This window comes from Misgurnus anguillicaudatus, chromosome 24, assembly GCF_027580225.2.
Source record: "Misgurnus anguillicaudatus chromosome 24, ASM2758022v2, whole genome shotgun sequence".
Classification (NCBI taxonomy): Eukaryota; Metazoa; Chordata; class Actinopteri; order Cypriniformes; family Cobitidae; genus Misgurnus; species Misgurnus anguillicaudatus.
Window position 1 is genome coordinate 28,820,688 of NC_073360.2, and position 26,017 is coordinate 28,846,704.

At 36.3% G+C, this 26,017-nt stretch overlaps 2 protein-coding genes and 1 long non-coding RNA gene across 15 annotated transcripts in view; 1 reads left to right on the top strand and 2 right to left on the bottom strand.

Annotated features, from left to right (window-relative positions):
• The window catches only part of mag (myelin associated glycoprotein), a 31,181-nt gene extending 22,650 nt beyond the window's left edge, over positions 1 to 8,531 (bottom strand). For 3 of the 9 annotated variants that reach the window (XM_073862690.1, XM_055196983.2, XM_073862685.1), the window contains exon 1: positions 8,418 to 8,531. The gene's annotated coding sequence lies outside the window, so the exon portion shown is untranslated. Of the gene's footprint in view, positions 1 to 2,175; positions 2,485 to 8,417 lie in introns of those variants that run through there. The other 6 variants (XM_055196982.2, XM_073862687.1, XM_073862686.1 and 3 more) reach the window with 5 other exon arrangements.
• On the top strand, positions 572 to 10,518 carry LOC141361435 (uncharacterized). The gene is made up of 2 exons (XR_012367502.1): positions 572 to 820; positions 9,701 to 10,518. It is a non-coding gene; the product is annotated as an uncharacterized lncRNA (long non-coding RNA).
• Positions 10,346 to 24,830, bottom strand: lsr (lipolysis stimulated lipoprotein receptor). 5 transcript variants are annotated; one of them, XM_055196989.2, is made up of 11 exons: positions 24,615 to 24,830; positions 21,346 to 21,672; positions 18,759 to 18,878; positions 18,423 to 18,479; positions 16,858 to 17,004; positions 14,382 to 14,567; positions 14,249 to 14,299; positions 13,647 to 13,760; positions 13,066 to 13,354; positions 12,273 to 12,732; positions 10,346 to 11,077 (listed from the first exon to the last, which is right to left on the bottom strand). In XM_055196989.2, exons 1-11 carry the CDS (start codon positions 24,652 to 24,654, stop codon positions 11,042 to 11,044), a joined length of 1,827 nt encoding a protein of 608 aa, XP_055052964.2. In that variant the 5' UTR covers positions 24,655 to 24,830; the 3' UTR covers positions 10,346 to 11,041. The 5 variants fall into 5 exon arrangements, with proteins under 5 accessions (XP_055052964.2, XP_055052965.2, XP_055052962.2 ...); XM_055196990.2 differs by having other exon boundaries at positions 13,066 to 13,351; positions 24,615 to 24,829; XM_055196987.2 differs by having other exon boundaries at positions 13,632 to 13,760; positions 24,615 to 24,828.
• Between the last annotated feature and the right edge of the window lie 1,187 nt (positions 24,831 to 26,017).

Genomic DNA, 26,017 nt, shown 5'->3' on the forward strand with positions numbered 1-26,017 from the left:
ATGAACTAACATAAACAAACAATGACCAAATGTATTTGTATTAACTAACATAACAAGGCTAAATGCTGTAAATGTGCTCATTGTAAGTTTATGTTAGCCAATGCATTTACTTATGTTAGTGAAAGTGTTACATATTCATTATTAAATTATTTTAAATGCAAAAATACTTTAATTGATGAACCAACAAAATGTCTGTATAAATTAAATGCATGTCATAGGTTTTAGTGTTTTTATTTATAGGTATATTTAATAGTGCTGGGCAAAGATTAATCACGATTAATCGCATAAAAAAAAGTGATTTTTGGCATAATATGAGTATGTGCTGTGTGTAATTATTATGTATAAATAAATACACACACATTCATGTATGTATTTAAGAAACAGTTACATGTTTATATACATTTATTTATATTTTTATATATTCTTTATTAAAAATAAATGAAAAAAAATTATATATAAGTAAAACAATTCTAAAATGAATATATGAATGTGTGTGTGGTTAAATATACACAATAATTAGACACAGTACACGCACATATATTATGCAAAAAAATCACTTTTATTTTGTATGCGATTAATCGCGATTAATATTTGCCCAGCATTAATATTTAAGTCTTATATTTACTGCTTATACTCAATATAAGGTATAACATGCGTAAATTAATGTATAATATCCACATTTTTTGTCTTCCTAGTTTGGAATATTACATGGCTATAGGCTGCTCATGGGACAGATGGTATTCTCAGTAGTCTACCTTCACTACACAGCAGCTTCCTGCCCACATTTCGGACTAAAGACGACAGGCCCGGGTCCAATTCAGTAAGTGTAGGCCCACTCTTCCTATAGCACACGCTCTTAAGAGAGACTCTGTGTTACACTTCATGTAAAAACAGTGGCACATTTGACATAATGATTCATTAGTTATTTTAAAATAAAGGCCCTGTTACCCAGGAAACTGACTCATATGACCAACTAAAGGATGTAGAGTTTTTAAAGGACAGTTCAACTAAAAAGACAACCAAACAAATGTCCCCCCATATGTGAAATCTAAGTCTCATAATCCAATTATGATATTAGAAGCATTAAAGTTTGATTTCACATTGATTTTAATCTTTGGCGTACCTTTACTCAATCATTATTAAAGATATCAAGGTTATATTTTCAAAGAATGTTCTTTACATTATGTAGGATGGTCACAAATATATATACTGCATTTGTTCTATTAAAGAGCACCTATTGTACGATTCGCATTTTAACATTTCCTTTGGTGTGTAAGTGTGTATTAGTACATGTTAAACGATATGCAAAAGGTACAAACCCCAAAGTAAACGATGATGCGAGTTATCGTCTCCAATGTAAATCTCATTACTTAACTACAACAAACACACGGATTGTAGGCAACAGTTTACTTCCTGGGATTGATGATGTAGACAAGACCGACATTATCATAATTCCACCTGCTTTGACTCTGTAAGTTAACATGTAACCTTTAACCTGTAAGTTAACTCCTGTATTGTGACCGAATTTTTCAAACATGGTAAGGAGCGTCACATTTCGGCTGACGTCAGACATATTCAGACCAATCGATGAGCTTTGTACAAAATCAGTGCAGAACGTTTTAGAAAGACAGGGATATCTGGAGCTACAAAAATGTACGGTATGTGGAAAATAATGTGTTTTTTGAACAATTAACCACGCAAACACATTGTATTATACCAAATACACAAAATACATTTGGCAGGAGTACTGTATGTGTTTCTCCAGTTTTTTCAACACATACTGATAAAATGCATCTCTTAAATGCACTGTATGTTGCTTCGAATACAAGTTTCTGCCAAATACATAATGTAAATTTTGTGTGACACATCATCATGCAACCTGACCATAAAACTCTTTATCTTTTCTCTCATATTGTAATCATGACATTTTATGTTAAATTCTAGACACACATTCAATTCAAATAACATCTAACAACAGAATAAGAATCAAATATACAGTTATAGTCTACTGTAACAACAGCACTGTTTCGCTTCTTTCTCTGCCTTCCCTATATACCCAAAACACTAAAATCTACAAGACATTTGAAATACACTGACAAATGAACAAAAAATGTAATTGGTAACCTTTAAAAGTCACCCGTTTCTAGGAATGTGTCTAATATGCATCCGACTCACCAAGCTCCAACAAATGCCAACAAACAGATCCACGCTGTTTCTCCTCACCAAAGCAAACCATTAATCAGCAGAGAAAACCGTAGTATGACAAACACTCACACACAATAAACACACGCACACACACACACGGATGGGATGGAGGCCGCTCTTGACACTTTCTGTACCATGCCCCAGGCGAGATGGGCGGAGGGGGAGAAGGAGGTGGTATCTCTCCTTTTAACTCCTCCGTTCTATATGGAAATGTCAGACGCTCAGAGCAGGGAGCATTGTTCCATCTACTCTGACCATTCATGAAGCACTCTACTCGACCCACAATGCACTGCACTGTTCCTACTGGTCCTGCATACATGGACGTTTAGAGCCCGTAGGTCAATCCAACCACACACACACGCTTAGAAAGAGAAGAAAATATGTGCATCATTTACACTGGATGGCATGAGTGGAATGTAAGCATTTTGATTAGAGGCATGCATGAAGTGTGCCATCAAGAGAGATTAAGAGAGAGAGAGAGAGAGAGAGAGAGAGAGAGAGAGAGAGAGAGAGCAAATTTAAATCATAAAGATTAGCTTCACCGTATTGCATTTTTGAGTTCGGGTAAAGTTTTTAAAAGTTTTAAGTAAACTTATAAAAATAAAGGTGATATAGTTAAAACAATTTTGGTCAAAAAATGGTCCCAGGGGCAATACCCCAGGGCTCTGCTGATTATGCCAAGTGGGACAACATTTCAATCAATCAGATTTCAAAAATACATTTACAGTTTGTTTCAAGTTAAGCTTACAACCAGGATTAGCTGCTTCTAGATCAGTGGTTCTCAAACTTTTTCCGCATGCGGCCCCCATTGTGTAGGGTGCATCCCTTCGTGCTCCCCAAAGAAAATGTATGACATAAAACATTCTAAAACTTAAAATGAATTAAACAAAACATATTCAATTATACAGTGTAGTGCTGTTGGTTAGTATCCTTATTTTTTAAGGTTTAATTAAACAGATTTTATGATAAATTAATGTATTTTATAAAATGACATTAAACTGGGGTCCCCCTGGCACCATATCACAGGTCCCCAGTTTGAGAACCACTGTTGTAGATCATTGTTTTTCACTATTTATTTCCATCTGTTTTAAAGGTTTAGTTATGGTAAGGGGTTGGGGTTTGGGGTGGGTTTAGGTTTTATTTACAAAAATTATTTCCTTGGGTCAAACCCAATATGCTGCCCTGAGGACATCTCTCAATTTGGCAAAATCAGGTTGAGTGTACCCAACCCTAAAACATCCTAATAAGTATCATTTAGGTCAGATATGTATACATTTGGTACCAATATGTACTATTGAGGTACAAATAAGGTGGAAATGTGCATGTACTTTTTGAAAAGGTACTGCCTAAGTGACAGATCAGGACTGCTTTATGGTGCTAACTTGATGCTTTGGCTATAAAGCTTCAGAAACATGGTATGAAACAAAATCTAGAAGGTTTTAGTGTTTCCTACTGCGATAAAGTAATTTAACTTTTTCTAATAATTTTTAATTTAAAGGGATAGTTCACCCAAAAATGAAAATTTTGTCATCTTTTACTCATGTTGTCACAAAATTGCATAAATGTCTTTGTTCTGATGAACACAAAGGAAGATATTTTAAAGAATGTTTGTAACCCAACCTTTCATGAGCCCCATTCACTTCCATTCTTTTTTCCTACTATGAATGTGAATGGGGCTCATCGGTTTGGTTACAAACATTTCTCAAAATATCTACATTTGTGTTCATCAGAAATGTATACAGGTTTGTAATAACATAATAGTGTGTAAATTATGTCAGAATTTTCATTTTTGGGTGAACTTTCCCTTTAATTACATAAGAATTAGTTTAAAGGGACAGTTGACTCAAAAATGAAAATTCTGTCATCATTTTCTCATCCACATGTTGTTCTATACCTGAATATCTTTTTTCTGATGAACACAAAAGAAGATATTTTGAGAAATGATGGTAAACACACAGCAGATAGTGACCATTGACTTCCATAGTAGGAAAAAAAATATGATGGAATTTAATGGGTACCGTCATTTAACAAAATATTTTCTTCATCATTTATCACAATACTTCCAAAATATTGTTTTCCTACTATGGAAGTCAATGGTCACTATCTGCTGTGTGTTTACCATCATTTATCAAAATATCTTCTTTTGTGTTCAGGTTTTGAACAACATGAGGCTGAGTAAATGATGACAGAATTTTCATTTTAAAGTGAACTATCCCTTTAAACTCATAAAATTGACCCCCATAAATGCCAATATTATAAACACTGGCTTTTGGGTTGACAATGTTATAATGTTCATTTTCACACATTAACAGGGTTACTACACTAACTACTGAAATCTGGTGTTTGTTGATGTTTGCTACACTAAAAAAACAAATGCTAGGTTGTTTTAACCCATTGTTGGGTAAAATATGGACAAAGTGTGCTTTGAATTATCATAGAAACAACCATGAGACAACCGAGGGATGAAAACAAACCCAGCATTTTTTAGTTTGATCCAAATGCAATAAATTAGCCACTTTTAAAGCCTTAACAACATTTAATCATGTTGAGTGGCTCTAGCAAATGAAAAGTGATTTTCAAACAATTGTTTTTTTTAGTCAATGGCACTGAGTCTCCAGCATGCTGTTCCAGTTGTCACAGCCTCTTATAACAGTGTTACCAGAAAAATAACTCAATCAGCATAGATGTAAATGTTAAACAGCCTCAAACACACTTCTGTCTAACAAACGGCACACACACACACCCCTGCCCGTTGTGCTTCTGTACATAGTGGCTATTGTGTTACCGTCCCAAGGATAGAAGAGAACGGGCAGGCTGGAGACTGACACCACACAACACAGGGAAGTTGATGTGCAGCTAATTGTACAATAAATCACAACAATAACCCATTCACTGCTTACGTCTCACTGTTTTTCTCTTGTGCGCTCTCATTGGATGTTACAGTGCCATAATTAAGAAATTAAGGTATGAGAGGCTGTGCTTTATGGTATATAGGGGTGTAGCTGTTGTACACCCCTATATATAATATAGTAATACGACTATATCAATATATAATAGCTTTGCAATATAAACCATCAACATTACACACATTGCAACATTAAATGTTATCCAGAATGTAACAACCTTTTGACCTGAAAGAAGGACTAATATTAATTATATAACAGTTCTCTATACCTATAATTGGATATAATATATTAACCAATCAGCATCCAGAATGAGTACTATGCATTCATTACAGACTTGAAATACAGACCACCGCCCACTCGCCTCTACACCCTCACCCCAGGTTGTTTTACAGTGAGTCAGGCTTTTGCTCATTAATGGTGTATCTATGATTAGACTCTATTTTAACAATTACACACACAACCCATCCCCACCAGGCCTTTGGTTCGAGCCATGATGTCAGTGTGCCTGGAGGTCAGGGTTGCAGAAGTGGGGTGAGGGCGTTCAGTGCTGGGAAAAAGGATCCATTGTGCTACTATTGTCTTTGGGAAGACTGACTGCATAGATGATGGTGTAGTGGAAAGGTGGATAGGGCACGAGGAATCATGGAACAGGGTGACTCTGACAATAATTAATGAATCCTGTATAAAACAGAGTCAGAAGAGACTTAAAACAACTGTTTAAGTGCTCATTAATGAGGTGTTCGTTAGAGAGACAATTGAAAATGTATTCTCTAAAAATATGGACATGCCATAATTTTACCAGATTCTATTCATCATCATACTTTTAAAAGCTTGAGTCAAATATAAATGTACACTTCTTAATGCACATTATGGGAGGGTTATGTTTACCGTACAATAACACTAAAGGACATTAACACATTTCCTTATCCCTATTTTTACAGAATGTCCCCTAATCCAACACATCTGATTCAATGTATCAGCTTACACTGCAAAAATTATTTTCAAGAAAAACATTTCTTAGTATTTTTGTCTTGTTTCCAGTAAAAATATCAAAAAATTCTTAAATTAAGATGTTTTTTCTTGATGAACAAAACGACCCAAGAAAATAATAAGAAAATAAGTCTAGTTTTTAGACCATAAATATCAAATTTAAGTGATTTTGTGCCAATAGGGTAAGCAAATTTTTTCTTGAATTTTCTTTGAATTTAGTGTTTAAGAAAAATATTCAAGATGTTTTTGCTTACCCCATGGCAGATTTTTTTGCTTGTTTTATGCACAAAATCACTTAAACTTGACACCCCTCGTCTAAAAACCAGACCCACTTTCTTGGGTCGTTTTGCTCATCAAGAAAAAGCATCTTAATTTAAGATTTTTTTATATTTTTCTGAAAACAAGACAAAAATACTAAGAAAATGTTTTCTTGAAAATAATTTTTTGCAGTGCAGATATAAGAGACATACAAAATGTGTAGTGGTGGTTAAACTTAAAACTACACTGCAAAAAATGACTTTCTTACTTATTAGTATTTTTGTCTCGTTTTTAGTAGAAATATCTAAAAATTCTTAAATTAAGATGCTTTTTCTTGATGAGCAAAATGACCTAAGAAAATAAGTAGTTTATAGACAAAAAAAATATATAAATTTAAGTAAATTTAAACTTAAAACAAGCAAAAATATCTGCCAATAGTGTGAGAAAAAAAAAAGGTTTTCTTTTTTCTTAAACACTTTAAGGACACATTTCTTACACCATTGGCAGAAAATGTAGCTTGTTTCAAGCACAAATTCACTTAAATTGTACAAAATTTCAAAAACAAATAGTTTTTGTCTAAAAATTTTCTTAGATCATTTTGCTCATGAAGAAAAAACATTTTGATTTAAATATTTTTAGATATTTCTACTTAAAACAAAACAAAAAAGCAGGAAAGTCATTTTTTGCAGTGTATATGAATATCATCCCTTTACACTGTAATTTTTTTTGTTGCTGTAATTATGCAGCTGGTTGCCAGAAACTTACTGTAGAAGATAAAGACTGAAAATGTTTAATGTTCATTTAACTTTGAACAAACTGTTGCCAGTAAATAACATAAATGTAAAATCTACAGTAAGTTACTGGCAGCTACTTGCCAGTAATACCCAGTAATGCTGTCATTTCTACAGAAATTTTAGATACAAAAAATCTGACCAATTAGCATCAACAATGTTGCTACAATGTTCTCAACAATAACTGTGTAAAAATGATTTTTACCAACTGGTGTAAAGGTGATTTTTAATAAATATATTAAGTCAATTCCCCTCGAGTTCACAAATTGTAAAGGAGAATAACTACACTGTAAAAAACTTATTTATGCAAGTCAATTCAACCTACTTTAATTTTTAACTTGTGATAAGTAGACATAACTTAGAAAAAGAAGTTGAAATAGTTTAACTTAATTTATTAAGTTAAAGTAAAAAAAAATGTTGATTTGATATCATTTTATAGAGTGTAGCCTACTTTAGGTTATATGCTATGTTTCATAAAATTTGACAACCAGAAAGTGTTTTGTAACGCAATGACGTTGTCCACATTGCTTAAATATGCTCAACATACGTACAAAATATAAATTGCAAATGTGGCAGGTGGAAGTAACCGAGATCCACAAGTGCTGTGTTACAGTAATCATTCAATATACTGTAGACGTCTGCAGTGCACGTATACTGTGAATGTGAAGTGACCTGGCAGCAGTCTGTACAGTTAAATAAAAATGACAGAACTGGCAGATGACATTTAACACCTCCAAAAACTATGGGATATCAGTCCACAGTAGGGTTTGGACCACTGCCATGCTGCCATCTATGTAGTCTTAGTGGATTTGCCCAACATTATAATCCTACACTAGAGATAATGTCATTTTTTCAAGCATGGACTAAACCGATATATTAGATAAGAAGAACTATTTTATAATTCCCGGGAAAAAAAATCTTGTTGCAACCACACTGACATCACATCTGATGCTCTGATATATTTCAGTAACAACCCCAAAATTAGCTTTACAGATTTTGTACATTGCAAATTGTGTATTTACACACTGCATATTTATATTAAAGCTTGTTCTTACAGTTGCAAATTAGTTAAATGCATTTAATATATATTTATTAAAACCACATCCTAATTTTATTTGCAAACTCTGCCATAACTTTAAATAAAGAAAAATAGAAACTTTTTTAGGAAAAAATGTCATCTACCAAATAAACAACTCTTGGTTCTTCACCTCGTGTATGTTGGCAGAGCATTAAGTGTGAATAGAGGCTAAAAAAATATCAGACCTACCTTATCAGACGTCTTCAGCCGAAACAGACAAACAGAATGACTATAATTCAAGTGTGATGGCACTCTCTCTTCTCCTATTGCATCTCAATTGCTCCCACCCATCCCCTTTCTCTCTCTCTCTCTCTCTCTCTCTCTCTCTCGGCATGCATGTGACAGGATTGTTTTTGTGTTTACCCAGCCTGATTTTATAAACATTAACACACATCCAAATACACCATTGCACTACACTAAATAGCAATGCTTAATTTTAAACTGAAAATTAAAGAGCACCTATTTCATTGCTAAAAAGCAACGTTATTTTGTGTATTTGGTATAATACAATGTGTTATTTTTCACATAATGTAGATTTTTCTAGCTCCAGATTTTACTCTCTTCCTGAAACGCACAGATTTGGAAAGCTCTGTGTCCCTGATTGGCCAGCTAATCTGTACGTGTGATTGGCCTGAATACTTCTGACGTCAGCAGGAAATGTAACGCTCCTTACCATGTTTGAAAGATTCGCTCATAATGCAATGCTAACAGGAGTTAACATACAGGCTGTGAGTCCGAAGCGGGAGGAATTATGATAATGTCGGTCTTGTTTACATCACCAATCCCAAGTAAACTGTTACCTACAATCCGTGTGTTTGTTGTAGTCCAAGAAAAGAGATTTACGTTGAAGACGATAACCCGCATCATTGTTTACGTTGGTGTTTGTACCTTTCGCATATTGTTAAAATGTATTAATACACACTTACACACCAAAGGAAATGTTAAAATGCGAATCGTACAATAGGTGCTCTTTAAAGCAACTGTAGAGTTTTTGCTCTTTGCTCCCCCTACAGGTTAGAAGCGTAATTGTCCATTACCACTGTCGTAAATACTGCAGCATAGCTGGCTCTGATTGGATCTGCCGTAAAGCAAGTTTTTGTAGTTTTCACTCGAACTACAGGACCGCGACCCGACGGTTGGAAACTTCTTTAGTGCGGTTTTGGCAAATAGAGGGCTGCAAAGCGAATATGAAAGTGCCTTTCACCCTAATTCGAGTGGATGAATGACTGAAACTTTTTTGGAAACGTTATTTTAAGGTAAAAAAAAAACTCTTTGGTGTTGGTTTAAATTTCGGACAACAACCTTTTTCATATCAGACAATTATTTGCATATATAAAGAAAATCAGTTTTTCCTGTCTTGTGTAAGTAAATGTGATATGTACTGTTATACTCAGTTCTGCAATGCAACAAGTTTTTATTAAAGAAAACAAACAAAAGTGTTCATTACACCGATACCCCCTATAATTTTACAGACAGACCACTTGAAATGTCAGTCTGAGCTGTGGGATTATCTGCCCTATTGCTGATGGTGCTTATAACAAGCACTGTTCACTGTTCCTCATCTTTGCTTCGAAACGCAGGCCAATCTATCTTAAGGAATGGCTGCTTTAAGACACCAGATGGAGGAAAACATTGATGGCTACCTCTCCACTGTGATCTTGGCAGGACACCAACAGTGGATTTCAGAAACTACGTTTCACTCTCACATAGAGGCAGTTGTTGGTCCATCTTCTCCATCTGTGTTGGAAAGATGCTTATTTCAGATAAACTCACTGCAGGCAACACAAAATAACAGCCTGTTAACACTTTGGTGAAAGTGACGCTGTCTCCTTTACACTCACCTATGGCAAACATGCACTGTTATTAACCTCTTAGAGGTTTGCTGGCTTACAGCCGAAATACATCAGTGCATGGTGCCACCTACACCTAACCATGCTGCTTCACAAAGATCAACCTCTTTAAAATTGCATTCTTATTAACATTTGGTGTAAGTCGTATTATTTGTGTAAAGAAACAAATTATTATTATTTTATACCATATTATTAGTGTACATGAACAGTTGACTGCCATCCAGTGGCCACCATTTAGTAATCCTTACAGAGACAACATACAGTAGCTTTACACGATAGAAAACTTTATTGTAAATTGCAGTTTTTATACAATGAAACTCTATGAGGCTATGACATCACTGCACAACATCGTTATGGCAACCCATTGTAAGAATAAGATATGAGATCCGAGTTAGTATCTGAAATATTTCTATGGAAAATGTATAAAAAAATACATATATACACACAGCATAAACATAAATCACGGTCACAGGATATTTTATACAACTTTTCTTTTGATGCATTTTTAATCATTTGAGGCATTAAAAAACACAAAATGAACGCACAATCACTCAACTGCAGACGCTACACACCTCACACACAGCAAAAAAATTCCAGCTCCATTTCTGTGTATTACATTAAAATAATCTGAATTTTAAAAAGTTAATACCTGAAAACTGAGATTGACTGACTGTTCTGTATGCAATAAAAATGTGAAACTGATGCTGGTGTAAAAGTTGATGATAGACATCAAACCAGGCATTATTGTTATCAATTATTTAAAATAAAGTTTTTTTTATAAAGTTTACAAACAAGCCAAAGCTAGAAAAGTACATCATAATCTAAAGCAATTGTGGCAATACAATACATATCATAAAAACATCCAATAAAAATTCAAGACATTTGAATATAAACAGAAATCTCAGCCCTTAACCCTTTGTTGAGATGCACCGCTGAAACACACAACCATCTTTACTCGAGCGGTTATACCACCAAACTCTCTCTACTCACAGCTCCATTCTGTTCAAACAGAAACACAAATGTATGGTGTTAGTATGAAACATATATTATGGCTTTAAAGTAGGGTTGTTAAAAAAATTGCATACAAAATAAAAGTTTGTGTTACCTAATATGAGTGTGTGCATAATAATAATAGTAATAAATATATAAATATATATACATATATACATATATACATATATACATATATACATATATATACATATATACATACATACATATATATATATATATATACACATACATACATATATATATACATATACACACACATATATATTTATTTATTTATTTATTTATATTTAAATATATTTTATATTATACAAAATTTAAAAAAAGGTTATACTTGACATTTTTTAAAATGTATACATATGTGTGTTATAATATATACATAACAATTGCACATAGTACACACACACACATTATGCGAACACAAACTTTTATTTTGTACGAGATTAATCTTTTGACAGCCCTACTTTGAATATTACAGCACTGCATCATCTTCCTTTGTCTTTAACTCTTTCCCCGCCATTGACAAGTTATCTCATCAATGATTAAGAGAAAACATTTGCATGAAAAAACTTGTTCCTGATGAGGTTTTATGTTGATCTGTAATACCGCAATTATCCACTAGATGGCCAATTTATAAAAAACTGAAGCAAAACTCTGTGTATGTTTTGATAATCGTTCTGAATCTGATCTCTAACAAAATTCCTTTACAAATATGCTCATAGATATATACACTAGATGTCGCGCATTGGGGCTCTGAGCATGCGTCAAAACTGCCGCCATCTTAGAACAGGGGTCTTGTCATAGGAAGTATCTAGGTAAAGCTGCTATCTCCGCCTGTTTGACGCATTCTGTCCAATGAACTGCCGTAGACAAGGCGACACCTAGTGTACATATCTATGAAAAATGCTATTATTTCAGCTATTTAATTAAAAATATATATTTTTTAAGAAAAATACCAATATTTAAGAGTTTATAAGCAGAGGGTCTTTTCTTTAATATTATATATTTGTATTTTTATATATTTTTAGAAGACAATTTTCCTGGAAGGCATTTTGTGAAATTCAAAATTGGTGGGCAACTTTTCAAAAAAAGGCTGGCAGGGAATGAGTTAATGATAAAACACATTTGCACATAACAATAGTATAAACTTTTTAAACTGTGTTTTTTTAATACCATTTCATACCTTTTTTAAGTTGCTCTTCTTGGATGATGCCAAGCTATCATTGTCCTCCATGTAAGGCGGTGGTGGAGGTGGGAAGTGGTTGTTGCCACGGCGATCTGGGTTTCCAGAGGCTGGGGCAAGGGGCAGAGGTGGAGGTCCTCTTGGTGCCCCTCTGTTACGGTCAGAGCGGTCGCTCTCGCTGTCCAGATGCTCTCGACTGCGAGCCCTCTGCTGCTCCCCCATCTTCTTCTTCTCCATGGCCTCCCGTAGGAAGCTGTCATCGTAAGCATCCCGACCTCGGCGATCACGGTCGGGCTCCAGATTCATCAAGTCATCTCGGCTAAGGGCGCGACGTCCCTGGAAGCCGGCACCGCGGAAGGATTCGTTGCGGCGACGATCGGGTGTGTAGTCACGGCGACGACGGTCATCGTCTCGGTCTCGGTCGTAACCTCGTCCGCTGCTGCTCCATTCATCGTCCGAACTAAACAGGAAGATATTTAGAACCAACCAAAGCTTCACCCTCTACGTTTTAAAATTGTATCATACCAACTCAAGATAGACGAACAGCTGACTATAGTGTGCCCAGAGTAGTACAATCTGTCAAGCGGCTATTATTTTAATAGAAAAAAATGCATGAAGAAGCATTACTGAATCTATGGACAGTGTGGCTCATGGTTGAATAGCAACGGCAGATGCTACAAGTGCACTAAGGAGGAAAACAGTGCGTTTGCATTTCCTTTCAGTTTAGTCATGAAATATGAACGGCCCCAAAAACTAAGACTTTAATGACTATTACTCAGTTTGAATTACTCACCCTCTCCCGCCACCTCTTTGCCCACCGCCTCTGCTAGGAGGTGGATAGTCATCTCGATCTCTGTAATTCCGGCCAATATCGTCCAAGTTTTCCATGGAGCGTGCACGCCCTCGAGTGTCAGGGCCACGTCTGGGTTCTTCCCGTCGGATGTGTTGCGAGACGCTGCTTATGGTGCTCATGTTTTCATCCACATCATCGTAGACCGTGTTGAGCTGAGGAGGTCTCGAACGACCTCGATTTCGAGAGTCTAGACCGTCATGCAGTGAAGTCACCTCACTCATAGCATCCACTGGAGGACAAGAAAGAGAGATATCAACAGGGAAAAACAACATACAGTAAACCGGAAGTCCATAAGTGAGCAAATGGAAATAGAGCACGCAAATGAGGAAGAAGAACCATAACCTAGGAAATACCACAACCTAAACAAGTTTTAAAGTGAAAAGCATTTAACCAACATAACCATCTCCCACTATAAAAGGTTTGTTTCCCAAAACCAAGATAAACCAAGTAAGGTACAATAACCCCAAACCGTGAGAATAAAGGACAGACCCCATCCCAAAACTCACGACGATTGTATTTGCCTGGAGCGTGTATTGGGCGACTGGGGTCGAGGTTGGCCAGTTCTCGCTCCATGTAGTAAAGTACCCGAGTTGGGTTTCCATCTTGATCGGCCTGAACACGGTATCCACTGCGGTCTGAAAACAACAAGACCAACTTTAGATGTGTGAAACTAACAAAAACCAGACAACTAATGCCAAAAACCTAGTTAACATCACCAACAAAATTATGGGATTAGTCATTTAATTAGCCATTACATATTGACTACTTTAGGGGTTTCTATGACTCTAAGAACATAATTATTATAAAAAGAATTAAGTTTCACATTGATGTAAACAAACAATGTCTCTTTCTTTCTTTCTAAAACTTTTTGCTGACCCCTGTCACAACAGAATAGAAATATTTGCTGCACCTAACCCCTGTCAAAAATTTTGAAAAAGTGCTATTTCAAAGCTTTGTTCTCCTCATGCATGAGCGTACCACAAGGGTCTATTCTAGGCCCAGTTTAAATTCACAACTGTAAAGTATTTTCAAAGCCAAACCACATCTAAATGAGAAAAATGTGATCCAAATACAAGCATAGATGCAGCATTAATTTACAGTAGTACACAATTATGCCTCTTACTTCCTCCGCTGTTGTGGTCTTGCAGAAGTGGCACCTGCGACCCTTGACCAACTGTACAGGAAGAACAAATTGTCAATCAACAACTATTATTGATAAAAATCAATGTGTTTTAGTTTAAAATGTTTATAAAAACCTGAGCTGGCCCCATCGAAGTCTCTGCCGTAGCCATTGGAGGGTTGTCCAGGGAATTGTCCTGGCATAGGCAGCATGGGAATGCCCGGTTGTCCGTAAGCCGGTTGTCCGTACATGCTTGGGGCGTAGACGGTGGGGGCGTACTGACTGGCGATACCCGACTTTACCATTTTACCTGCCTCGTATACTGTAAAGCAGTAAATGTTACCATTTGTGTTAGACATTAGAAACAATAATACAAAAGAATGCAATATAAAGTAATGCATTTATTAACACCCACCCCAATTGTAATTGATGGTCTGTGCGCATTGTAATAGGTTATATTGTGTATATAGCTTTTCTTTTACTAACAAATCTATGAGTCTACCACAGTAATGCATTTGACCTTTAATGCAACAATTAATGCATACAAATATTTATGCCTAATTTGGTTGAATAAGTTAAGGAAAAGTTCTTTCTTTAATTAAACACAAATTATTTTAGATTAAAATGCCATTAAATTATGTGTGGCTCAACATGCACATTTATCCATCATTAATCCAAGTAATTGAAATGACTCCAGTGAGTAAATAAATGTCTGCTTGAGTGAAACCAGTGTGTGAGAGAAAAGGATTTATATTTTAATCTTGTTTAGCCAATTTAAAATCCATATAGGCTTTAATTCAAATATGGCAACTTCAAATCTCATTGGTTCTCATGCGTTTCATGTCATATTGTAATTCTTCACAAGATATGCTTGAATCAAAGAGATTTGTTAGAAGTAAATTTGATGAAGCATTCTCATGAGTTTGTTTACATTTTAATTTTGGTAAATAAGCTCAAAATATGAATCGTTTTCACTCACAAATGTATCATTTCACTTTACAAGTGACCCTGGACCACAAAAACCAGTTGTAAGGGTCAATTTTTGATTATAAATGAATAAATAAGCTTTCCATTGATATATGGATAGATTTGTAAGTATAGGACAATATTTGGCCGAGATACGCTTTGAAAATCTGGAAAAATCGAAATATTGAGAAGTCCTAGCAACACACTGTAAAAAGTTGGATCAACTTAAAGGATTAGTACATTTAAAAAAAAAATCCAGATAATTTACTCGCCACCATATCATCCAAAATGTTGATGTCTTTCTTTGTTCAGTCAAGAAAAAATTAAGTTTTTTGAGGAAAACTTTCCAAGATTTTTCTCATTTTAATGGACTTTAATGGACCCCAACACTTAACAGTTTTAATGCAGTTTAAAATGGTAGTTTCAAAGGACTCTAAACGATCTTAAACGAGGCATAAGGGTCTTATCTAGCGAAGCACTTGTCATTTTTGGCAAGAAAAATAAAAAATATGCACTTTCAAACCACAACCTCCCGTCTTCCTCCTGTCCTATGACGCGCCAGCACTACCTCACCTAATTGCGTAATGACGTGGAAAGGTCATGTGTAACATATATGAAATGCACATTTGCGGACCATTTTAAACAATAAACTGACACAAAGACATTAATTACTATCAGTTGACATACAACAACGTCAGAACGGTCTTCTTTCAACGCACTTGTAAACACTGGGGCGTAGTTTCGCATACGTCATCCGTGACCTCTTGATGTGATGACGTATTGCGTGAGGTTCAAAGCCAATTTGAAACGCTGCAACATGGACCCAAATGACTTTGAGGAGATCGCTGCAGACAGGGCATCATGGCGAGCACAGTGCCAAACTGCCATACACTTCTTTGAGCGCAGCCGCATTGATACTGCAGTAGACAAACGAAGACGCAGAAAGGACAAAGCCTTAACATCTAGAAAACCTAGAACAACATCTACCCAGTTTGTGTGTGACATCTGTGGCCAGTCATGTGCGTCAAGGATTGGCCTTTATTCACATTCTAGGACGCACCAACAAATATAACTGTGACGAGATCTGTCGTGTCGACAGCTCAGGCCAAGATTTTTAATTTTTCTTGCCAAAAATGACAATCGTTTCGCTAGATAAGACCCTTATGCCTCGTTTGAGATCGTTTAGAGTCCTTTGAAACTGCAATTTTTAAACTGCATTAAAACTGTTAAGTGTTGGGGTCCATTAAAGTCCATTAAAATGAGAAAAATCACTGAGCAAAGAAAGACACCAACATCCTGGATGACATGGCGGTTAATAAATTATCTGGATTTTTTAAGAAAACAAACTAATCCTTTAAAAAAAAATACTTCAATTGGTAACGTTTGAAAAAATGTTCTTTTCTCAACTTTAAAAGTGAAACTTAGTTGCATTTTTTAAAGTGTTACCAACTTAAGTCGTATTTTAAGTTTATCCAACTTTTTACAGTGCCTATTATATACAAAAATATATAGCCCTCTCTACTGGCTTACAGCTGTGACCTATACCTTTAAACACCACATTATGCAATACACAAACATTTTGTAAATAACTTAACAACTCCAAAAACAACAGAAGGGGAAAGTGGATTTGGCGCTTCAGCACTGACAGGCGCGGGGACAGCAGCAGCGCTCCGGGCAGCAGGGACAGCTGACGTAACAGCAGCAGGTGTGAGGACAACACTGACACCAGCAAATCCCGATCAGGAGTAACAGCAACAAGAAGCCCAGGACCACCAACACCACCAACAACCAGTCTGGAGAGAAACAAACAACAATACCATTTTCAAGGTAGCCATTTACTTTGCTAAATGAATAAATAAACATTAAATGGCTTTCTAACACACAACTGTTTGACTTAAGTACTTATACATAATTATGTCATGAGGTCTGTAAAAGTGAATGCATGTGTGCACAGGTCTGTCAATTCCTTAGAAAAATTGCTGCCAGCTAGCAAGTAAAAAACCTCAATACGCATAAAGAGAAACCCGCTGGACAGGTTTTGCTGCACAATACACTGCCAGGGCTCAATTCCAAAATGATAACATAACAACATCCTACATGCACAGACACAGTATGACTCAACTCTCACAACCTATGCAACGGTCAGACACATACAAAAACAAAATGTGAAAAACAAAAATCTGTTTGCTTAAATCATCCATCTCATCTTAATTCTGATTGGTGTACAACAACCACTCAACCGTATATACAGTAGTAGTCTCGCGTAGCCAGACCTTCAATACTGAAGGTCTGGTGTTTTTCGCTGATTTTTCTGGACAAAGCCCGCCCACAAGCTGTTTGACCGACATGTCAAACAACCAATCACAGTTTGTTTCATCTAGCGTCACGTTTCGGACTCCCCACAATAACGAGCCGGCTGGCAACAAGTCAGTTATTGAAATAACCAGCCGCAACCGAATAGTATCTAAATAAACAACATTGCTCACCATAGGACAACGTTGTGCACTTCATCAACAGCCACACCAATGAGACGATCCTGTTTAATCGTCTGTTTGAAGCATATCTCTCCACTTTTTAACACATACAAGCAATTCAGGAGAACCAAACTTTTTGACTCCACTAACTGCCTTAAAGAAAACTCTTGGACGTCTTTCAGAGAGTCGATGCCGCGAACTTTGCATATTTTTGAGAATCCAATGTTTAGCTGATCATGATAACTGGTCATTATTATCCACGTGAACACGACTGATTCTCTTCCTCAATGGAACGTCAGAGCTTTGTTTTCCAGGGACTGAAACTAATCGCGACACTCGCATCTCCTGGAAATCCGTTTTCTTCCAACCAATCAAAGACGACTTTAACATTTTCACAGGGTTTCCAGAAAAGTGTACGAAAAACATCAGACGTTCAGCCAACAGTTTGTGGGCGTGACGTCTGAGGCTGAGACTAATACAGTAGTAACCGACCATAGTCCTACTAAATCGACTTCCAACATAGCTGTGCTTAGTTTCAAGTTTTTCATATCATATCTATCTCTACTCTTACAAATTAATAATTTCGACTTGAATTAAAAGTGTCTTTTGTAAGATCCTTCAGTAGTTGATAAGAAGCCTAATTCCAGTTGCTACCATGAATGAGACCTGACACTGGTGAAGGATTCGAGTAAAAACCCAAACCTAATTAGACCTCTATAGAGGAACGCTTATTCTACCTTCCATGACCAGTAAATCAATGCCAGGCAGCAGGTCTGTAGTATTTGACTTTCTCTCTGTGAAAGAAAGATAAAGCCATAATTACTAAAAAAGACCCCACCACATCGGCCCAAGTAAAAAAAACTTAATAATCTATCATGTAGTTGAATCCTTCACATGCAAACTGAACCACGAGATGGAAAAGCAAATAAACAAACTCAAGCATCTTCCTAGACAGCTAGACTCTAGAAACGTCTCTAAACTCTAAAATGACTAACCGTACACTTATGTCTGTGATGAAATCAAGCATGGTGAGATGTTTGTGTCTTACTTTGTGTAAGAAGGTAAACACTTACCCAGCACAATGAGCTCTGTGAAACATTCGCCATTTCCCGAAAGGTCCTGGGCCGAAGCAACGCTACAGACGTACACACCGCTGTCACCCCACGCCGTCTGAGAAATAGTAAGGTCCGCTTCTGAAATGCCAAGATATCATTCATTCAGTTTTCTTATATGCAAAATAAAAATTCTTACATTAAAGGTGGAGTCCACGATGTTTGAAAGCCAATGTTGATATTTGAAATTCCCTAAACAATCACGCCCCTACCCCAATAGAATCGGGACCTTCTGTTGATAGACCCGCCCCACACATATGCAACCCGGCAAGGATGTCGGTTAGTAGACACGCTCCTTACTGCTGATTGGCTATAAGTGTGTTTTTGGTATTTGGTAGTCGGCCCGTCTCCTTTTCCAAAGCGTTTTTCAAACATCGTGGACTCCGCCTTTAACTCTTCCAATTAAACCCTATACTTTTTTCAAGGACCACTACGTTTGACTTCAATGGAATCAGATGCCATTGGTTCTTGCATGTCTTGAGCAAAACACATCAGGTTTGGATGCGCTCGACCGTAAATGAGATTTGGACTAAAACATAGGCGTTTGAAACAATGCAAATTGAGCAACTGACATTACTCTTGTAATGACATCTTATGCTGGGTACACACCAAAAGATTTTTTACATCTTATAAGATTTTCAAAATGTGACCACAACAATCCTAGATTTAAGCGTTTTGCTCCTATAGATAGAAACAGATTTTCAACCAAAGTCTCGACTGTGAACACAGGAAATCTCGCAAAATCTTGCGAGACTTCAGAATAAGCATGGCAGACGATATGCAGGAAGAAATTTCAGTGATAGTGTTTGGACTGATTTTCACAGAAAATTTAAAGGGTAAAAAGAAAAGGGTTTGGGTGAAGTCATTGAGACAGCGGGAACATGGTCTGTACAAGTTCAATTTGCATCAACTTCACTTTGTACTGCGCCAGCTACCGTCTCCCATCATTTCACTTTCTGATTGGATATTGTTTCGTTTCACATGATAATCTCAAAAGCGTGCGCATTTGTCCTCGGGGTTCCCCTCATACATCAGGATTTCTAATCGTAAATATTTAACATGTTTAATATTTACGATTCGCGATCGGGGTGGCTCCGACATTCTTCCTATCAGGTTCGGACACTCTTAACATGCCTCACATCAAGGGAAAATCTGATAAAATAATCTGTAGAACCATCGGGATAAGATAATCGGGATATGGCTAGGGTAGTCGGAAGGGGGGAATCAGCCGGTTTAATATTACAGCATTTACATTCAGTCATGATGAATCAATGGCTACATACGCTCAAAATACCAATTGCCTTCTATCGTCCTATCGTCAGCCTGTCAGATCGCCGATACACGATAGCATTAAAGGAATATCCCACTTTCATAAAAAAATCTGATAACAGGGCTACCAAAATTTGAGTGTGTGCCACTGAATTTACATCCAGTCGCACATGTGCAACCAGTAAATTTGCCCTTTTTTGTGATGTGACACTGAATTGAAAACAGCACATTGTACTTTCTGCATCTATCATTAAAGTATTTATTAGTAATACAGTGGAAATTAGTAGAAATGTGAATATTTGGTTAGCATGTTGATTTACAGTTTGTGCCCCTAAATTTTCTGGTTGCGCCCCTATAATTTTCAGTTGGGGCCACTGTGTAAAACAAAATAATAACATGATATCATAATAATAAACATGTTTTGTCAAAAATGTAAAAAAATGGATTTATCTTGTTTTGCAACGAAACTCTTCATTTATAGACCAACTCCTGCAAAGATTTTAGGTTAACTATAGTCTATAAAAGAGAGCTAGTGTGTGTCGACTCGCAGCGAAGTGGGCCGGGGGCGTGGCATCACGATGGTGTCTCTCCATCGTGATGTCGGTCAACCATTTCAAAATGGTTCTATTGCACTGAAAACCACCTATTTCAATGCAAGCTTCAAAGGTCTCTAAACGATCCCACCCGACGCATCGGGATCTTATCTAGCGAAATGATCGTCATTTTCTGCAACAAAAAAAAAATGTAGTACTTTTTAACCACAACTTCTCGTCTTGCACTAGCCGTGTGATGCTTCAGATGCCTTACGTATCACGTCAAAAGGTCACGCATGACACGTATGCAAAACTATGTAATGTGTGACCTTTTGATGTGATATGGTCACGCTGGCGCATTGCACGGCTTGTGCTAGACAAGAACTTGTGGTTTAAAAGTACTTTTTTTTGTTTTTGGCAAAAATGCCAATCGTTTAACTAGATAAGACCCTTATGCCTCGGTTGGGATCATTTAGAGCCCTTTGTAGCTGCATTAAAACTGCAATTTTAAACTGCATTTAAACTGTAAACTGTTGAGGTCCACTAAAGTCCACTATATGAAGAATAATCCTGGAATGTTTTGCTCAAAAACTTAATTTCTTTTCGACAGAAGAAAGAAAGACAAACATCTTGAAAGACATGGGGTGAGTAAATTATGGGTAATATTCATTTTTCCCTCAAATAAAGACACTGTCCCATTAAAAAGTAAATTAAGATTCCAAATATTAAAGCCAAAGATGCCTTACTATTAGTGATGCTGATCTGGCGACCCTGATACTCTTTCCCAAGCGTGACGGCCGTCTGTTTTGAAGCCACTATGCGTACGGTCCTGACGCTGTCCGCGCACTCTATGTTGGGGTTGTAGTTGGGGTTTGATTGTGCGATGGCATTGTCAGCACTGCTGGGGTTCATTGCAGCTTGGATTGGGTCTCTGCAATAGGACTTGTATTTCCAGCTTATCAGAGGGGGATTTTGAGCCGTGGTGGTGTAATCACAGCGAAGAGTGACCGGCTGGAATAATATGACCACATGGCGTGGATAAGGACAGATCACATTGATGGCTTGAGTGAAACCTGTGGGAGAGAAAACATTAATTTAACAGAAAAAAGTTAATATAACAGCTTTTACAAATTACCTGCCAGCCATTTTTTTTAAAAGTTGCCCACCAGCAGTTTTTGTGATTTTCACAAAAGTTTCACAAAACGCCTTCTATGAAAAGATATAAACATTTAAATATATCAAATGAAAGAATAGACCCTATGCTTTCAAAATTTTTCATATTTTTTTCTGCTTATAAACTCTTAAATATAGATATTTTTCATTAATAATACAAATTTTTTAGCAAAAAGTTGAAACAATTGCGTTTCTGTGAAGGAATTTTGTGAAGGAATTCAGAACGACAATCAAAACATACACAGAGTTTAAAATTAGTAAATAACGTTTTGGCCTTAGTTTTTTCATAAATTGGGTAAATGCGGTATTGCAGATTAACATAAAAATTCATCAGGAACAAATTTTCTATGCAAACGTTTTCTCTTAATTGACAAGATAACTTGTCAATGGCGGGGAAAGAGTTAAGTAGGAGCAATTGCTTTATTTTAGCCAATTTGGCCTATGGTTAGAGTCAAAATTTAATTGTATTTCACACAAGCTGACTAAATCGTAAATCAATATTCCACATCATTTTCAATACAGCCCAACAAATATTTAGGCAGCATATGCGTTTGTTTAAATAACAATGTTTTAATATCCTGTAGTATTATATGAAATTTCAAAGCAATAGAAATAAAAGCCACTTATATAAATATATTATGCCAGAAGTTTCACAGTATCATGTAAACATTATTGTGTAAAACTGTGACTCAGGTGGTACAGGACTGTGTTAGCAACATAAAGGTCATGGGTTCGATTCCAGGAATCACATTGATAAAAATGTGTAGATTGAATGCATTGTAAATCGCTTTGGATTTTTTTTTTAAATGTTAAAGCATTTTCAAAAACACATTCATGGATAAAATAATAACATTATTCATTTGACACAATATTAAATGCTCTCTTGTAAGTCGCTTAAAATAAAAGCGCATACTTAATCAATAGTGTAGACCAGTGTTTCCCAATCCTGGTCCTCGAGGCCCCCCTGCCAGAAAGTTTTGTGCTGCGTCCGAAACCTCCTACTTCATACTATATAGTACGCGAAAAGCAGTAGGCGATGCGAGTAGTATGTCAGAATACATAGTATTCGAAAAACAGTATGCGAAAAGTACCCGGATGACCTACTTCTTCCGGTTAGATTTTGCAGTTTGCATACGATGGACACTTCACTATCCCATGATGCCCCGGGAGAGGAGTTACCCAACGAAGACGAAGAGGCATGCGGCTGTTTTCGCGCTGAAATGACATGATGTGACGACGACGTATGTTACGTGATTTAGCAACATGGCGGATGTAGTACGTCCGAATCTCATTCATACTACCAGGATTCATACTATACAGTACCTACTGTTTTAACGACAGTTTCGGACGCAGCCTTAGATGTCTCCTTATTTAAAACACCTGATTCAACTAATCAGCCTACTTCAAAAATGGTAAACATAGCCGTCTCAATATGCGTTCTTGTCTGTACTTGCGTTCTTGTGGACTTGTGAAACGTCATCAGTCGCGGCCCAAGTACTGTTCCAATTCAAAGTTCACATAAAATCCCCGGATGTGTTCTTGATCCGCCCATTTTATCGAGGATGCATCAGAGGAGACTTGTGTGGGACTTATGACAGCGAAGTTTCCCAGAATGCATTTCGCGTCAGGAGTTCGTTCTTCCGAGTCTGAACTTGTAAGTTCGAACTACGAAGGACACAAGTCCGAGTTTGGCATACTTGGTATTGAGAAACGGCTTATGTCTCCCTAACAAGCTGATGAGTTAAATCGGCTGTATTAAATAAGGAGACATCTAAACTTTCTGGGAGGGGGGCCTCGAGGACCAGGATTGGGAAACACATTTGCATGCAGGAATTAGTAAACAAACTGTGTAGTAAACAAACAATTTGACAACATTTTATGCTTCATTATGCAGATTCCTGTTGCTAGACATTTTTGGTAACTAAAGTAAAGTAAAGAAGAGAGCTTATATAACAGTAACAGCTATAATTAAAGTGTGTTTTCATGCAAAACTAGTTAATTACACGGTCCCTCTGAAAATGAATACTGAATTGACACTACAAGAAAACAGGACCCTGACAAACCCACTTTTGTTTAAAAGCATTTCAAAACAAAATGACACAAGTTGGTGACATCACAGTGTGACCTCAGATTGTAAGTTAGGTACTTCTCTGATTTCAAAGCACATTGTATCAGTGTGTGAATCGGATGTGACTCACGCGCCTGACCGAAACCAAAATAGCGTGGGACATGATGACCCCTTACCACACAATACATACCTTTCCTTAATTATCCTTAACAATATACTTTCTAGTGATTTTACTTTATAAGATTTAATGGTGTTCTATTGAATTTCATCCATCAGATAACATTCCACTAAAATAAGACATACCAGTAGAGAACCACAGAAACCATAACATTCATTAAAAACATTACAATTCCCATCATAGCCATTAAATCTATTAGAATTTTGTAAAACCAATCTGCAACCATTTTTAGGCAAAGTCTTGTTTAAAGTAGCTATGGGCCTACAAACATGTACACTACAGTCTGATATATTGTTTAAATTGTGGAGCTGACATTCAATAGTAATAACTTTACATTTGAACGCGATTAGGAATGCATAAGAAATGATTATTATGGTCTTTGGTCACTTTAAGAAGTTTACATAGCGATCTCCATGGTCAAATCTTATACAAGTAGGCCCCAAAAAACGTATTGAGATCCAGTTGTGTAATAAACTAAAATATGTTTTATTGCACAATTGCCTATTTATTAATAATAAAACAATAATGTTGAATATACAGTAGCAAACACCCGCGCACATGGGCTTTGGTAAAGAATGATAAGAAAACGCCCCTACCTGTTAACAAAAACAGGGTAAAGATTATACCCTGATGCATATTTTCTCGAGATCCTTTAAAACATAGGCGTTATGTTTTACTTTGAAATCCCAAAAATGGCCGAGTAAAGTTTCGATAACAACGCTTTGTTTTTTTTCTCAGACAGGTGCGTCTTCCATTTCCTGCAACGCCGAAGTAACTCGAAACTCAGGTGAGCTCAGAGGGCCTTTGCAAACACTGTATGCGTAAAACCATAGGGGTATCCGTGAGTGAAATGTTTTACCGTTTTAAAATTCTGGTCTGTTAAACATTTCTGTTGTTTTTTAACAATCAATAACTGAGTTACGGAGCAGTATTTACAAACTGCACACCCAACCAGAGAAGATTAACCCAAATCATTTACTAGTACAACGCCCTGTAATCCACCTTTGAATGATAAAATGGTTCAGTCCAATGCAGTACTACTGTATGTAGGCCGGGTTAATGATCGCCACTTGCCAGGGTTACAGGTTGTAGCCTAAACTAATATTTGTCGTTCAAATCCCCTCTTAACCACTAGTTGACAGAGTAACTTTGCATGGTACATATAACTAGTTAGACGTCTTGACGTCGTCGTTCTTCTTTTCGTTTCTTTTAGTATGCGATTATGTTCATTATGATCTTCCCAGAATTCCCACACAGAAACTGTAGTAAACTTACAGAAAAGATTCCTTGGTAGGTTGCTGCTGTTTTTGAAACTTACTATAGTAAATAAAGTATACTAAAGTATTTACGTTCAGTTTACTAAAATTAATACTGCACTATAGCATAAACATTCATAATATAATACATTATTACAATTCACTACAGTTTACTAAAAGTTATCACTGTGTTTTTTCATGTGGTTTGAATAATTAAATAATTCAACAAATATTTTAAATAAATAACACATGACAACACGGACAGGGAGAGATGAATGCAAAACAAATATGAAATGTGAAATAATTTAAGATGAATTTACAAATAGATAAACTGTCCAACTAGAACTGTATTGAGAATGTGTATTTTACATTCTTATTATGAAGTACCTTTTTGATGTGGTTAAAGTTCCTTATAAAGAAATAAAGTTTCTTGATTTATGTATACAGTCAGTCATAGCCTTAACTTATGTAGAAAAATGTCCACTGTGTCACCTGATGTACTGTATCACCTCATATACTTGATGATAACCATCTCTGCAACCCATAAAACTGATCTCACTGTTCCTATTTGTCTAAGTCTATTTTCATTAAAATTTCATTTAATGCTTAATGAGACTACATTAAGTGATTATTACAAGTAAGTTACACACAATAGCCTTTCATAATTACACAATGCAAGGGTAAGCTGGTTATTGTAAACAGTCCTATGACGATGTTTTTACATTTATAAGGCAAAATTAACA

Excerpts from the sequence above, each read along its gene's own strand:
- lsr (XM_055196987.2), bottom strand. The coding sequence starts at position 24,654 with ATGCATCAGGGTATAATCTTTACCCTGTTTTTGTTAACAG. Across the intron at positions 14,300-14,381 it reads CTTCGATGGGGCCAGCTCAG|TTGGTCAAGGGTCGCAGGTG; the intron begins GTTTTTATAAAC and ends CTTCCTGTACAG. Across the intron at positions 13,355-13,631 it reads TCCAGGCAAATACAATCGTC|TGGATGCTATGAGTGAGGTG; the intron begins GTGAGTTTTGGG and ends CTTGTCCTCCAG.